The sequence below is a fragment of the Hyaena hyaena genome, unplaced genomic scaffold (assembly GCF_003009895.1).
Source record: "Hyaena hyaena isolate Hyena2069 unplaced genomic scaffold, ASM300989v1 scaffold_37, whole genome shotgun sequence".
NCBI lineage: Eukaryota > Metazoa > Chordata > Mammalia > Carnivora > Hyaenidae > Hyaena > Hyaena hyaena.
The window spans coordinates 3,378,970-3,394,414 of NW_024080669.1; the positions used below are offsets into that span (position 1 = coordinate 3,378,970).

Consider the following 15,445-nt stretch of genomic DNA (forward strand, 5'->3'; position numbering starts at 1 on the left):
CTTCTAGGCCAACCTCTTATTTTACAGTTAGGCAGAGTGAAATCCAGAAAAGGCCAGCTCATGAGTAGTTTATTGGACTCCACATGGCTTGACCACTGGAATCAGAGGTTCCTCAGGATAACAGGAAGAATTTTCATTATAAGCCTGTGCAGTCAGCACCCCAGTTTGGACAGTCGATATAGGATATCCATGTTCCAGGTGAACTTCACTTTGTCTCTCATGAGGGCGCCCTCTTTAACTCGCCAATGTGGAATTCTAAGAACTACTCCCAGTCTGAGCTTGAGCTTCCCGCTTAGACTGACGTAACCTACCATCTCAGGAACTTCCCTGGGTGCCTTTGAGAACCACAAGTTTACGATTATGGAGTCCCAGCTACACGGCTCGTTGGTTCTGTGACTGCACAGAATAAGCCCCAACTGGCGGTGCTCCAACTCTGCCTTGTAGGCTTTGGGGCAAAATGTAACCCTAGGCCTGTTTAAAATGCATATGCAGACACTACTTACAGTTATTGAATCACAGTCTCTGGAGGTGCAGCCCAGGAATCTGCATTTTTAAAAACTTTATTTTTGAGGCGGGGGAAGGGGCAGAGAGAGACAGAGGAGACACAGCATCCAAAGCAGGCTCCAGGATCTGAGCTGTCAGCCAGCACAGAGCTTGATGGGGAGGCTCGAACCCATGAACTGTGAGATCATGACCTGAGCTGAAGTCGGATGGACACTTAACCGACTGAGCCCCCCAGGCACTCCAGGATCTGCATTTTAACAAGCACTCCAGAAGCTTGACAGGCACAATAAATTTTGAGAACCACCTTTCTGGGCCCAGACACCTTGGATTGGGACTACTGACACTTCTGTTTGCTCCCTTTCCCCCAGCAGTGGCTTAGGAGAAATCTATCCAAATAAACCCAGAAGGGACCCTTCCCTTTTGCAAGGTCTCATGGGTTTAACCTTTGAATCCTCAGCACCCTGAGTGTTCCAACAGGGAAGGAGGGCAGCAGCCCCAGACTTTCTCGCCGTTCTCAGGTCTGCGGAACTTTCCTCAGCCCTTCTGCCCCACCCCCCAGGGAAGAAACAGCACAACCCAGTTATGAATCCGTCCTTTCTGAGGTCTGGCAGCCCTGAGAGGAGAGAGGGACTTTCTGTTGGCTACAGCAGTTAGCATGAAAGAAGGGCCGTGCTGGGTCTCGAAGCCAGACTCGTGAGAGCAAAGATATCAAGGCCTCAGGGCGGCCCCCTTGGACTTCTGCAGCGGTCTAACTACTGCATTTTCTGCCGTTACCTAAAAAGCCCAACCCCTGCCCCAGTAATGAGGGCAGGGTGGGGTCACCAGGCTCAGATGACTTCCTTCTATCTCCCTGTGGGCCATCCTTCTGAGCTTGAGTGCAGAAAGGACCTAAGGAATAAGACCATTAGCCAGCTGACAAGGCTCCCAGCTCTCCAGTTCCGTTTTAAGTGACAGGGTTTTTGGGGTTCGGAACAAGAGGACAGGAAGGAAGCTTCAGCTGGTCAGGTGTGTTGTTAAAATGCCCTTAAGACGGCACCAAGGGCAGGCACATTAGACGGATTAGGTGAATCCAGTCAAATAACTTAGGAACCTCGTGTAGGGCACGGTGGTGGGTAGAGAGTGGCCGTGCCTGTGGGTGGGTGGCAGGATCAAGCCAGACTTTAGAACTAAGTAACTTTAACCCAGGAGAGGGGAAAAACAAAACAAAACAAAAAAACTACAAAGCCAAGCCCTCCGAAGGAAATGGACTTGAAGTTCCCTGTTTTCATCATGACCATAAAAGGGTCTGTGTATCTGTGCGGAGCTCGAATAGAATCGTCCAGGACATACGCAGCACCAGCAGGAAGAGCATCATACAGCACTTCTTTCTTTCCATCATGCAAGTTCTATTCTTTCTCCAGGCTGCCCTTGTGTCTGGTTCTCTCTCCAAGGACCGTGAAAACGGGATGTACATTAGATTAGGAGTCAGAGTATTTACTCTGTCATTCTGGGGTGAGGTCCCAGAGCTGTCACATGGCTTCATGGTACTATGGAAAAAGCAAGGAATTTGATGTCAGAAAGTTCTGCTTAAGCTCCTGCATTGTGCCTCTTAGGCAATGAGGAGTCATGTCTTAGCTCCATTTATCTCCTAAATGCAGCACGGCAGAGGCGGGCTGCATTCCTCATCCTGAACTACTGTCTAGAGAGTAGAAGGGGAGTCGAGGGAGAGTGATTTCGACTGAGTGGGCAAACTTTCTGCCATAGATGGATCAGCCACTTTCCATTTCCTGGGCTTTCACCATTCACACTGGGAGATGTGAGCAATAATACATGCAGGCCTTGCTTCTTGTTGCCTGTGGCCATGTGATGGAATCCACATCAGAGCTTTCCAGGAAATGAAGCTGGTCTTCAGTCAGGCTGCTGAAAACAAGAAGATAAAAAATTAATTCAAATCTGTCTCCAAAGATCACTGATAAAAACGAGCAAGCCATGCTCCTATCTGAAGCAAGCTTGGGTCTCCAGCTGCGAAATCAGAAGATGCAACTCAAGAAACCTTTCCTCGTCTCTTGGCTGTTATCTAAAGATAACACGTGCAGCTACTCAGTCCTTACTCCAAGTTGCTCTCAATAATAGAAAGGGCCCCTCTCTTCACACTCTGGTTCACATACAGGCCAGGGCCCATAGCTTCCTGTGTTACCTCACGGGCCTCAGAGCCTTCAGAAAGGGGATTCTCTCATTCACAATACCTGAACTGGTCTAGCTCTTTCTTTTAGCTTCACTTTTCCTATAGACACTATCTTAATAATTCCATTTGGTTTCAATCAAATAATTCTAGAAAACATTTCAAAACCTTTTGTAATAAGTATGTGTGGTATCTTTTTTTTTTTTTTTAAGTTTATTTATTTATTTTGAGAGCACCAGCAGGGGAGAAAAGAGAGGGAGAGAGCGAGCGAGCACCAGCAGGGGAGAAGAGAGAGGGAGAGAGGGTCCCAAGCAGGCTCCAGGCTGTCAGCGCAGAACCCGACACAGGGCTCGAACCCACAAATTGGGAGATCGTGACCTGAGCCAAAACCAAGAAGCAGATGCCCTGGTTTCTGTTATCGTGAAGTGAATTTTGTTTGCCCTTATTTATCACGAGCCAAGAACAACGTGCATTGTTTCTTACAAGCAGCAGCATGGTACCATTGAAAGAACAGGAAATGAAGTCAAAAGATTTGTATTCCAATTTCAATATTGACAGTTACCATCTAGATGATCATGAACAAATCAATCTCCTATTCATTCATTCTTTCATTTATTCAATGCCTAGTTTGTACTAGTCACTGATCCAAGGGCTGGGGACACAGACACTTTCCATAATCTAACAGTGCAGGCAATGACGTAAGCATATAATACAGAATAAGTGCAGTGATAAAGATTTACACAAGGTATTATGGGAACTCAGAGAGACCTAGGACAAACCAGAGCTGGCAATCAGGGAATTCAGGAGAAATCAGAAAACACCCCAGGAGGTGCCCCTGAGGAGGTTCATAAAAGATGAGTAGGAGCTAGCCTAGCAAAGGAATAGGAGCAAATTCGGGACAAGGGGTCTCAACTTGAAGGAAAGTCATAGACTCAAAGTTCAACACTATTGGCACAAAGGGTCAAAGTAAGGGGTGGGAGGATATAGATTGAAGATAGAGGGTCAAGTCAGGGGAAGCACTGGACACTAGATCTAATGGTTTGGATGATCAGGAGTTACCGACGAACATGTTGCAGTGCACTGCTGTGTCATGAAGGTCAAGGCTCGACCAGTATGTAAAATGTTTTTTGAGATCATAAAATAGCATAAAATCAGTCCAGAGAAGAAGAAAGGTCTTCCTTATCAAAACAGTGAGGATCTTTGCTTCACGGCAGTGTAAAATTATGTAGTGGAGTTAGGACTTCAGTCCTGCTGTGGCGGGAGAAGAGTAGAGACTCTCTGGCTGGTTTTGTCCAATGTTTCCCCAAGCGCCTGCTGGTAAAGGAACCTTCCCTTCTACCCCACTGCTGTCTCTTCCACTTGTGAAGAGGTTCACTACAGGGGTAGTCTGGATACAGTTAACAAAGCTCCAGGACCCAGGCTGCTTTTGCTGCTGCTCTGTGATCTAAGGGGAACCCGTGAGCAGCTGATAAAGGCAAAGCTGGGGAGTGGAGGGGGGAAAGCAGCGGTGGCAGAGAGGAACTTGGTGTGATTAGATACGTGAGCCAAGGCAACTAGGAAAACAAAAACATCTCAGTATCTCCATATTCTCTTCTCTTATGGGAGTAACCTTTTAATCCAAGAGCATCACCGTGATTAAGAGTGAGAGACTAAATGATACAAAAACCATAGTAGCTTTGGACTGGCCTATCAATTTGCTGGAATGACTGCTGGTGCGGTTGGTGACTAGTCATCAGGTTAGGCCCTGCGGAGCCAGTTGACCCTTGCTCTAGTCTCACGGCTATAAAGAGGTCAGCCTTGGGTCGGCTGTTGTAGCCTGGGGAGGCAAAGGTGCTACATGAGAGCTGTGTCCACCCTCAAGCTTCCTGTCCTCAATCCCACGGTCACAAGTCATCCTGTGACTCATGCCGCTCATCTTCAGCTGAGGGTGTCTACAGCACACAGCCAGACCAACCTACTGTGGAAACACTCCAGACTCCTGGGTAAGGGTGGGCTGCAAAGGAGGTTGCTGTGCTTCCTGCCGGCCTGCTACCGTTTTCACCTAGTTTTCACCTCCGATTGCGGTCCCCACCCCGACTCCTCAGCATACTTTAGCTGGTGACTTCCTCTTTTAGTTACCCTTCTGCCATTTATACTTTCACTTTCCTGTTTCCTTTAGATCTTAAATTTCATTTACCCAGGTGTCTTCCTGTCAGTCTGAACTTAACTGACAGGTTTAACAAGCCAGTCTTCAAACCCCTTTAGGTGCACCACCAACATCTCTTGCTCCATAAACACCATTTCAGTCTACTGCTGGTTTTAAGGTAGAAAGCAAGATGGCCAGGTAATGCACCTTTTATTTTTTTTTTATGTTTATTCATTTATTTTTGAGACAGCGTGAGCAGGGGAGGGAGAGAGACACAGACTCGGAAGCAGGCTCCAGGCTCTGAGCTGTCAGCAGAGCCAGACGCAGGACTCAGACCTACAAACTGCAAGATCATGTCCTGAGCCAAAGTTGGACACTTAACCAACTGAGCCACCAAGGTACCCTGGTAATGAACTTTAAATAAATTCTAATACTCGTGTGGCCACGTGGAGGATGGAACTGAAAAGGATTATACCGGCTGCAGAAAAGACTGAAGGAAGCTGCTGTCACTTCATTGCCAGGACCTTCAACTGAAAGGCAACTTAGGGATGTATCTGTCATGAACTCTCAATTAGAATAGATAGCTCAAAAGATACCCCAGACTGAAAGAGTAGTGGCAAAGGCAAGGACTCTGAAATCAGGTAAAGCTGGATTCAAATCCCAGCTCAACCACTGAAATTACAGGACTCCACACGTATCTCCCTGGGCCTCTCCACCAACAGTAAAATGGGGATGGATACACCTACATGCTACATGTAGGATATAAATATTATCCTGAGGCCTTTCTCCCTAGACGGCACAGGAGCTTGGAACGGTGCAATTAAGCTAAAGCACTCAAGTTCATGCTGGTGCAGTAGTGGAAAGAGATGTTCTGAAGTGTAAAAAAGAAAACGGAGGATTATTAGTGTGAGGAATAGAGAAACACTGGAAATTAGAAATTTAGTGTGAATAAATTCTAAAGATTGAAATTAGGAGAAAAGACCAAAAGGTTGGTGTAATGGTTTAAGAATCAATTCTTTAAACTGCCAGCTACTCGTAACCAACTGGGGACACTTCCTTGGGCAATTTTCCCATGTATGTACTTAGGACTCCTCCGATCTGCTCACCCCACCCTGCCCTCCCACAGCCCCAAGGAGATGTGATGGCGGTCTGCTCAGTACATTCAGTTCCTCAGAAAGGCAGCAGATTAAGTAGCCAATGTGCTTGTGATAAGGTAGGGGAAAAAGGCATCCCTTTCCCCCCCCACTGGAATCCAAACTCTGATAAAGGAGACAGAAAGACATGAGCAAGTTTGAGTGAAATGTTTACATTTATATTGAAATATGCACTAAAACAGAATGAGTTCTACTAGTCAATGAAACTTCGCCAAAGCAGAGTCACAGACGTCTGTTGGGGAGGTCCAGTCAGCTAGCAGCAGTGATCCCCAAGCAGGAACACCGAGGAGAAGCCGGGAGACCCACTCCAAAAAGCCTCCTTTCAAGAGACCCCCAACTCACTTCTCCCACATGCACCCACACAGATTCAGGAGCGTGGACATGCTCCTCATTTTCATATATTTTTTAGTTTCTTCTTCACTGCAATAAATATAAAATTGGCATTGCTCATACACCATAGCACAGACAATATTTCAGGCTTTAGCATACAACTGTAAACAGCGACTAGAGTTAAAATTAAAAAAAAAAGTAAGTTGGGTTTTCTTTGTTGTTGTTGTTTTGTTTGTATGTTTTTTAAACAAGAGACAGAACTCTTTAGGGCAGGGCATGAGCCACTCAAGATTTGTTATGCTGGATTAAGGTTTTTCACAGAAGACTCAGGTTTAGACAGATAACCCCAACAATCCAAAAAGACCCACAGGGGGAGCCAGACCACTGCCCACGGCAGCCCAGAATACACGGGCAGCAAAGCACCAGCCTTACGTCAGCCATGGCAGCACGCTCTCCACCTGCCACATTCGCCACACGACCTCAGCATCTACGATGCGTCCCCAGCTGCCGGCTAGGGTATCGGAAAGGGTGGGCAAAGGAATTAAAACTTGCTGGGGAGAGGATCAGAAGACCTCTGCTAGCGGTCTGGAAAGTTGGCCCCTTAATCACAATGACAACTAGGACATTTCACTTGGACAGTGTGTTAAGGTTACATATACATGAGAAGTCGGAGAGGAATCCAAAGGGTAAGCATTAAGTTCTGTCACTGTAGCAAACAGGGATGCCCATCAAAGAAAAACAGATGAACACTCTCTGCCTAAAGCAGTGCAAAGAAAGCTGGCAAGAAATGAAAGTGGACTCAGTATCTGCACATTAGCAACGGGGCAGACTTTTATTTAAAAGGCTAGTGGTTCAAATACTATTGCTCGAATAGCTCTGGTAGGTATAAAATGTAGTAACATCCGAGGTTTACACACAGAAGCAAAGGAGCTGAAGGCCAGCTCACAAAGGGATCCTTAGTCAAGGGGGCAGCTAAAAGCGCATGCTGCAGGAATCACCTAACAGGTTCGTTCGGACAACACTCCCGCCCTCTGACAAACGGGAAAAGACCTGGAGAAGAAACGGTCTTTTCACAGACAAACTTCTGGTTTTATTAAGTCTCCTCCTCAGAACAATGCCTCAGCTAAGAAACAACCTGTCCTGAAAAACTCAAGAATCTGAGCTACTGAAAACAGAGAGGGAACTTTAATGTGGGAAACGAGTCTAGTAAACATCACATGTACTTTCGGTCGTTAGTGAAAACATGATACATTCAGAAATTAAAAAAAAAAAAGACTAAAGATAAGACCAAAAAAACACAAATCCTAGAAAGAGGCTTCACAAGAAAAACATCAGCCCAAGTTCTATCCTTCTCAATCACAAGTGGCTCCAAGCTCAGATCGGCAACCCCCTCCAACTCACAAAAGCATTTGCCTCGTAAGAAGATCATCGAGCTTCGGCCTTAGTCACTGAACTTGAACATTAAGCGGAATCCCTGTGGAGTACATTTTAATAGGTTACTCCAGTACCCACCTGGTCCAGTTTAAAGTATGTTTGTAGATCCAGTTTGTACATATTCCATAAGTAGATTGAATAAACCATGTACTGTCCTATTATTTTTTAAATGGCAGTTCTCGTAGCTCAAGCAAACTTTTAGGATTATAAAGAGCTCTCTTAGAAGAAATTTTCAATACACTAAAGAGAAAACCTGAAAGTTAAACAAACCTAGTTCTTTTTCACTAAGATGGTGGGATCAAGCAGAAATGTCTGTTCTGAAGAGCAGCTCCGTTTGTTTGCCCGTAAGAAAAGGCCAAATTATTCTGGACCTGATAGAATTTAAAAACTAAGCCAATAAAAAAATAAAATATACATCTTAAGATACTATAAAACTTGAAATAATGTCAAGGCTTACGGAATGGAAAATAGAGTTCTGATTTTTTTCTTCAAAGAAACAAACCGTAACATATTTTACGGGAAAACCAAACCAAACAGAACTGTGCACACGGACAGCACGACACACACTATGCACACACCACTACACAAGGACGAGTTGCACATCAGTACCGGCGTCACGAGAGTGACGGGCTGGGGACTTACACTTCCAGCAACGGAGCTCCTAGGTCGAAAATGTGTTAAAAGCTTGTAATGTCAACAAGGATCCCCCCAAAAAAAGAGGGGATGAGGGGAAATAGGGAGGAAAGGCTGCATGCATGGGTCTATTATAGACATGATACTCAGCAGCATAAAAATAATACCCTCCACAGAGTCCCCAAATGGGGCAACACCTATCTTCCACTGCTAAACACGGGAAAGATTAAGAGAGTGGAGCGAATTCACTTGTAACCATAGCATCTCCCATATTTGAATGACAAGCATGTTCAATCTGATGCTGCAAGTTAAAAAAAAATGTTGCAAATACATATGAGCAAAACAAACGAAAAACCAAAGGCTAAATCATGAACCTTAAAAACTGGAGAAAACATCTGTTTTAAAGCCAAGTAGGTGTGACCCTGATCATTAGTATATATGACATAATCCACAGAAAGAAAGGCCAACAAAAAGAATCTTCATTTTGTTCAGTACTTAGGCTTGATGTTGTCCTAGGAAAAACAGTGATAATTCAATGAAAACGTCACACATACAACTAAAAAGTCCCCTTCTGGTTTCAAACGAATTTAAACAACAATCTTCCTTGGCTAATTATTCTCCTGTGTCAAACAAACCTTCTATGTACAGGACCAGTTTAAATCCCTCCTCCCTTCAAACACTAGATATGAACATCCAAGAACATTCTACAATGCAAAGTGCCTTAAGAAAGAGAAGGATTCTGTAGTGCCAGTGATATAACTGATCTGAGGAAGCTGGGTGCTATGAACACTGACGGGAGCCAGTCAGGCAATGGTGGTTTGCTTTTCCTCAGGTGTTTCCTCCAACAACTGCATGATCAGTTCATGCAGGGGTTTGCAGATCTTTGCGTAGCCCCCTCCCGTGAGATGCAGAAAATCAAACATGTCGTGGCAGGAGATGGCACCGTCCGAGTGCACGAAGCCCCCATCTGTATCCAGGAGCTGAACGTTGGCAAGCTTCGGCAGGGAAACCTTGAGGAGTTGGTTCACCTTGGCATTCTTTTGCCTCAAAGGGTTGGGCTTCTCACCACGAGGTAACAAACCCTGGGGCAAAGCAGAGAAGAACAGAAGATGAGAAGAGTCCTTTGTTTTCCCTACTTACTTATCTGTGATTTCAGATGCTCCTGAAAGAACTGTTGCTGCTGGCACCATCTGCCGCTCCGAGTTCTCAAACACCGGACAAGACCGATTTTGACCAAAGTTCTCCGACCATTCCTTCTCAGTTTCTTCATGAGCTCCCCTGTCCTCCTCCTGTCCCTTAATTGTTGGTATTCTTCAGGGTCTTGACCTTGGCCCACTACGAACAGTCTAGCCCAAAACCAAACTTGAGCGTTCGTGAGGCACTCCCAACTCGACATGTCCAAAAGCAAGTCATCATCTTCTCCCCACAATATGCTCCTACTACAGTCTCGGTATCAACTGCCATACCGACAGCCTCGAGTCTCTCATTCCACATACCTTCGCTATTTATCATTACATTACTCAGCTTTTGCTCAATATTTTTCATTCCCCCCCATTCTGATTATGCATGCTGCTATGGCTTGGAAAGTTACCACTATTCACTCAGTTAATGTAGTCTCCTGACTGGTCTTCTCTTCAATTCATTTTCTCTACAGTCATCAGAATAATCTAACTCAAATACACATGTATTTATTAGTGCTCCACGGAATCCATACTACTGCACACAAGAAACAGTTGGGACAAATGTGGTCTTAAAAAAATCAAAGGCGCATCATATTTGCTAGGATAAAACAGATGCTTCCTAAATTCATTTTAACTTATGTGAATCATCTAACTTTTAGGTAAATCACATGTCCGTCCTCCTATAGTCAATGAAAGTCTACGCTTATATGGCAAGAGCAAGATTTTATCATCTCAAACTAGAAAAGTCCTTTTACAGAAAACGATCCTATTATAAAATTATTGTCAGACAACCTTTTAGTTGGTTTATAGCTAATGATACCACACAGCAAGTTTTTGTTATTTAGGTAAAAATTTTTCCACCCATTTCTCCTAAGAGGTCTTATTTCACAAAAATAGATTTTCTGTGGGTATTCTACTAAAGGAAAAAAAAAAACTTTATGCTAAAGTAAGTACCTGTTCATGTCTGCTTTAGTTTTTTTCACCGAATGTTGGAGTCTTGGTTACCAATTTATTGTGATTGTTTAGTTCCATAATGACTCTGCTACCTAAGATCATCTCCTCCTATCCTTGTTAAGCACCTCAAAAATTGATGAAGTCAAGTCTAAACCCTAGTTTACAGAACTGTTAAAGAATAAGGCTTTGCATCTGACAGTTATCAAAAAAAGAACTACCCTCAGTGCTCATATTGAGCTGACTCTGGCTGAGATATAAGCAACCAGGAAGGATGGCCATTGAACAGTAAATACATACTGTGTTCTGCCATTCACAGAATATCACGTCAGTCAAAGCCATCAGAAATGATTAAGCCTTAAGAACAGGGTGCCATAGCCATTGGGATTTTCAAGCAAGGATGAGAAAAGCAGCTTATGTATTTGCATTGCATTTTCCTTAATATGAGCATATCAAAGGTACACCACGTGATTTTCTCCCCCTTTGATAATTAATCATTGCTAAAATACTGGGGCACCTGGGCAGCTCAGCTGGTTAAGTGTCTGACTCTTGATGTTGGCTCAGGTCACAATCTCACGATTCACGGGTTAGAGCCCACGTTGGGCTCTGTGCGGACACTGTGGAGCCTGCTTGGGATTCTTTCTCTCTCTCAAATTAAATAAATAAAAACATTAAAAAAATTTTTTTTAAACTGCTAAGAGACTACGTTAAAACAAAAAAGAAAAATAACGTGCTCCTAATCTCTTTTCCATGCTGACAACTGTAGCAGATCATGAACAACACAGGTTTGAAGTACACGGGCCTGCGTATTCACACATTTTCTCTAACAGAGTATAGTACTGTATAGCTATTTTCTCTTATGGTTTTCTTAGTAACATTTTCTTTGTGCTGGTTTTCTTGTAAGCATACAGTATGTAATACACATAACATATGAATGTGTCAACGTGTCAACTGCTTATCAGCAAGGCTTCTAATCAACAGACTGTTAGTAGTTATGTTTCAAAGGAATCCAGAGTTACATGTGGGTTCTCTACTGTAATGGGGGTCAGGGCCCTAGCCCCATGTTGTCTGAGGGTCAATCGTATTTTAAGTAACTCTAAATATAATGCACTTATGGTTTAGTATTTGGACTTTTCACTTAAATACACCATAAATCCGGTCCCACACAGTTCTCCCAACTGTCACAGGATTAGCACTATTATATTCAATGACTTATATAATCATGGGCCCATGGAGTTATTCAGGGTATGGCCAATGTTTTAGTGTTGTAGACAACACCAGTGTATATCCAATTTATTTAAAAAACATTTTTTTTAACATTTTATTTACTTTTGAGAGAGAGAGGGAGACACAGAATCCGAAGACAGGCTCTAGGCTCTAAGCTGTCAGCACAGAGCTCAACATGGGGCTCGAACCCACGAACCGTGAGATCATGACCTGAGCTGAAGTCGGGCGCTCAACCGACTGAGCCACTCAGGCATCCCAACAACAGTGTATATCCAATTTAAAAGTCTGGTTGCAAGAAAGACTATCTATTTATGGAGAATTCATTCAGCAACACTCATGCAACAAACATGTCTTGAGTAACTACTATGTACCAGCCCCTATACTTCAGAGGTGGACTCTCAACCCTAATGCAATCCTTTCTGGCATAGAGCAAGGATATAAACAAGAATGCAGTAAAAAAATAAAATTAGACATGGCCCCCAGCTCCAAGAAGATAAAATCCAAACTCCTACCTACCTATATAAATCCCTACATGACCTGGCTGTGGCCTCTTTCTTCTCACCAATCCAGTCTTAAACTTTATTCGAAGACAGCCCTAAAAGGAGCACCTGGGTGGCTCAGTCGGTCAAGCGAAGACACCCCTAAAATTCTTCAAGCACTCTCTTTCACTTAGCTAACAAACACACACTCAAGTATATGCCTTTCATCCTTTCCCCCCAACTCTATAATGCCTTCTTTTCCTTCCCCATTTGTCTGGAGACCAGTGAATTCCTTAAAACTAAAGTCAGAATTCATAAATTCAGAATTTATGTCTAGAATACACTTGTTCTCCCCTTAACATACAGTGTACTAATTCTCCCTTCATATTGCCAGGTCCATCTACCACTAGACCAGACAGAGAGCTCCTTGACAGGAACAAGGTCTTATTCGTTTTTATAGGCTCAAGACCCAGAACAGTGCCTTATACATAGTGATCTTCATGTTTGTTGAAAAAATATCTTCTTAACATCATCTCATTAAAGAACTGACTACCTATCAGATTTCACAAAAACATAGTTGTAGTACTGCTAAGAATATCTACAGGTCGGGGCACCTGGGTGGCTCAGTCGGTTGGGCGGCTGACTTCGGCTCAGGTCACGTTCTCACGGTTCGTGGGCTTGAGCTCTTCATCGGGCTCTGTGCTGACAGCTAGCTCAGAGCCTGGAGCCTGTTCAGATTCTGTGTCTCCCTCTTTGACCCTCACCTGCTCATGCTCTCTCTCTCAGAAATAAATAAAACATTAAAAAAATTAAAAAAAAAAAAAAAAAGAATATCTATAGGTAAACTTTTATACTGAAATAGATAACTATCGCTGAGACCATGAAGATTTAATGCTTTAATCTCCACATAGTGTAGCACTCTCTGTTAGGGATAAGACTATAAAGTACCCATTTTCTTGCTAAGAGAATCGCTGATGTTTTAGAGAATTCAGAGATTTCAATAAATACACCACTTTTAACATATAAAGAGACAGAACAACACATCTAAGCGAATCCAAACTCAAGTATAATAAAAAGAGACTCAGGACTAGGACTATTTTCATACGCAATTTTAAGCATTATCAGAATGTTGTTACCTGAGGCGACACAGAGGGTTTCCACACATAGACAAGGGTGGGCAGGTAACAGAGGACACTACAGCGGGTCTGGGGTGTGATGAAACCGGTAAGACCACAGGACATATCAAAACATCCTCTATATTCATAAGTGATCGTATTTTTGACAACATTCCTCACCTGACTTAGTGACCTCAAAGACTCTACCCACCAGAGAGTACATACCAATACAATGACCTTGGCCTGCGGCTGCCTTGTGTTAATAAGTTGTACAATGGCCTCGATTCCACCTGCTACTTCTTCCGCTGTATTTTCATGGTTGTTTGTTCCTACCCAGACAACAATGACCTATAATTAAGGGTGAAAAAAGGGGGGTGGGTGGGAGATAAATAATCAGGAATAAAAGACTGTTTTAGTATTTAGATAAAACTCTAATATTTAGGCACAAATATTTACCAATATGTAGATAAAAATCTTATTTCTAAAATCAAAGGAAGGAAAGATGAATTTGTCAAATGATAGTGGAGAATTCCAACTGAGTAGCTAACCTCAAACACTGATTTAAGGCCTCATATATCTCAGGATAAATTCCAAGCAGATCAATTCTGAAGTGATAAAACTGCACAAGAAATGAGAATTCTTTCATCATTGTGGAGTTGGAGGCTAATCTCTTAAAATCCAGAAACCATGCAAGTAAAGATAACAAATTCAGCTGCATAAAAACTCTGCATGTTGGAAAAAATATACTAAAATAAAGAGAAATCTAAGAAAGTCAGGGAAAAACATCTGCAACTCCTACCATACCAGAAGTATCTTCCAGAAAAAAAGTACCCAAGGAGTGTAACTGGAATAAATAAATACACAGTTGTACTCAAGGAAAAGAGTTGCTGGGCTGGAAGCTGGGTGCAATTTCAAGTTTTTCCTCTTAAAAAAAAATTTACAAACTGGCTGTGACCTAGAGATATACATCTTACTATACGACCCAATGTAACTTTCCATCGTGTCCCAAAAGACAGGAACATCTATTAGAAAAGGAAAAAAATAAAATATTTTCAACAAAGGCAACTGTTACCAGTTTTGGGTTTTTTCTTTGTTTAGGATTGAAAAAAATTATATGCAGTGTGCCAACTCAGGACATTTATAATGTGTTAAGGTACTGGGAACATGTTTATGGTGAACATTTGTTCACAGCTGCTTCAAATTTTCTTCAGAAAAACTTGGGGAGGCCTAGATTACGAATGTGTTTACATGGATAAACCAGATCCAAAATTCCTTCCTGAAGTGGATCATGGCACTGCTGCCCTGACCCCGCTCTGGGCAGTTTCCCACACACACTGTGTTCAGGTCTACAGAAAGGCATACCTCACTAGCATTAAATCCCTTCCTACCGCTGAAAAGGGGCATTATTAACAATTACAACTACAACCCAAGCAAGCAATGCATCAATTTCTCAGTAGGTATTTGAAACATTCCTAAGAACACTATTATTTATCTTAAATGGGCACAAAGCAAAGACAACAGCAAAATAATGCTTTTAAAAGAAGCAATTTATTTTTACTAGCAGTTTCAATTTAACTACCTGGAAAAAACCCAAGATAAAAAGACAGTCTAAAAATTAAGTTTCACTTCACCTTAGGTTTAATGTTCTCCAGTTCTCCATTCTTTAGTCTCCACAAAACATGTCTGGTTGTATCTCCCCCAATTCCAAAATTCAGTGCATGAAGTGGGGAAAAAAGCTCTCTCCATATCTAAAAAGAGAAAAACCGGCTTTATTCAAACTTAGTGGGAAATAAAATTCCTCAACTGTAATGTGTTGTGAGGCACCTAGAAGAACAATTTCCATCTTCTGCATCCAAATGTACCCACTTGTGTTGGCAGGGCTCTGAGGGTGGCACCCGCATCACTCATTCCCTACACAGCCTGCCACCTCTGCTCAAGAACTGAGGCCCAGGGGGTGCCTGGGTGGCTTAGTCGGTTAAGCGTCCGACTTTCGCTTAGATCATGATCTCGCGGTTTGTGGGTTCGAGCCCCGCGTCGGGCTCTGTGCTGACTGCCAGCTCAGAGCCTGGAGCCTGTTTCAGTCTGTGACTCCCTCTCTCTCTGACCCTCCCCTGCTCACGCTGTCTCTCTCTCTCCTAGAAATAAATAAAA

At 43.1% G+C, this 15,445-nt stretch overlaps 1 protein-coding gene across 1 annotated transcript in view; it reads right to left on the reverse strand.

The window, feature by feature from the left end:
- Positions 1 to 6,080: 6,080 nt before the first annotated feature.
- The window catches only part of PAFAH1B2 (platelet activating factor acetylhydrolase 1b catalytic subunit 2), a 27,102-nt gene continuing 17,737 nt past the window's right edge, over positions 6,081 to 15,445 (reverse strand). The window contains exons 3-5 of the mRNA XM_039229268.1: positions 14,926 to 15,042; positions 13,520 to 13,642; positions 6,081 to 9,423 (exon numbers count right to left, since the gene is read on the reverse strand). Coding sequence (XP_039085199.1) covers positions 9,145 to 9,423; positions 13,520 to 13,642; positions 14,926 to 15,042 — 519 coding nt within the window. The 3' untranslated portion in view covers positions 6,081 to 9,144. The remainder of the gene's footprint in view (positions 9,424 to 13,519; positions 13,643 to 14,925; positions 15,043 to 15,445) is intronic.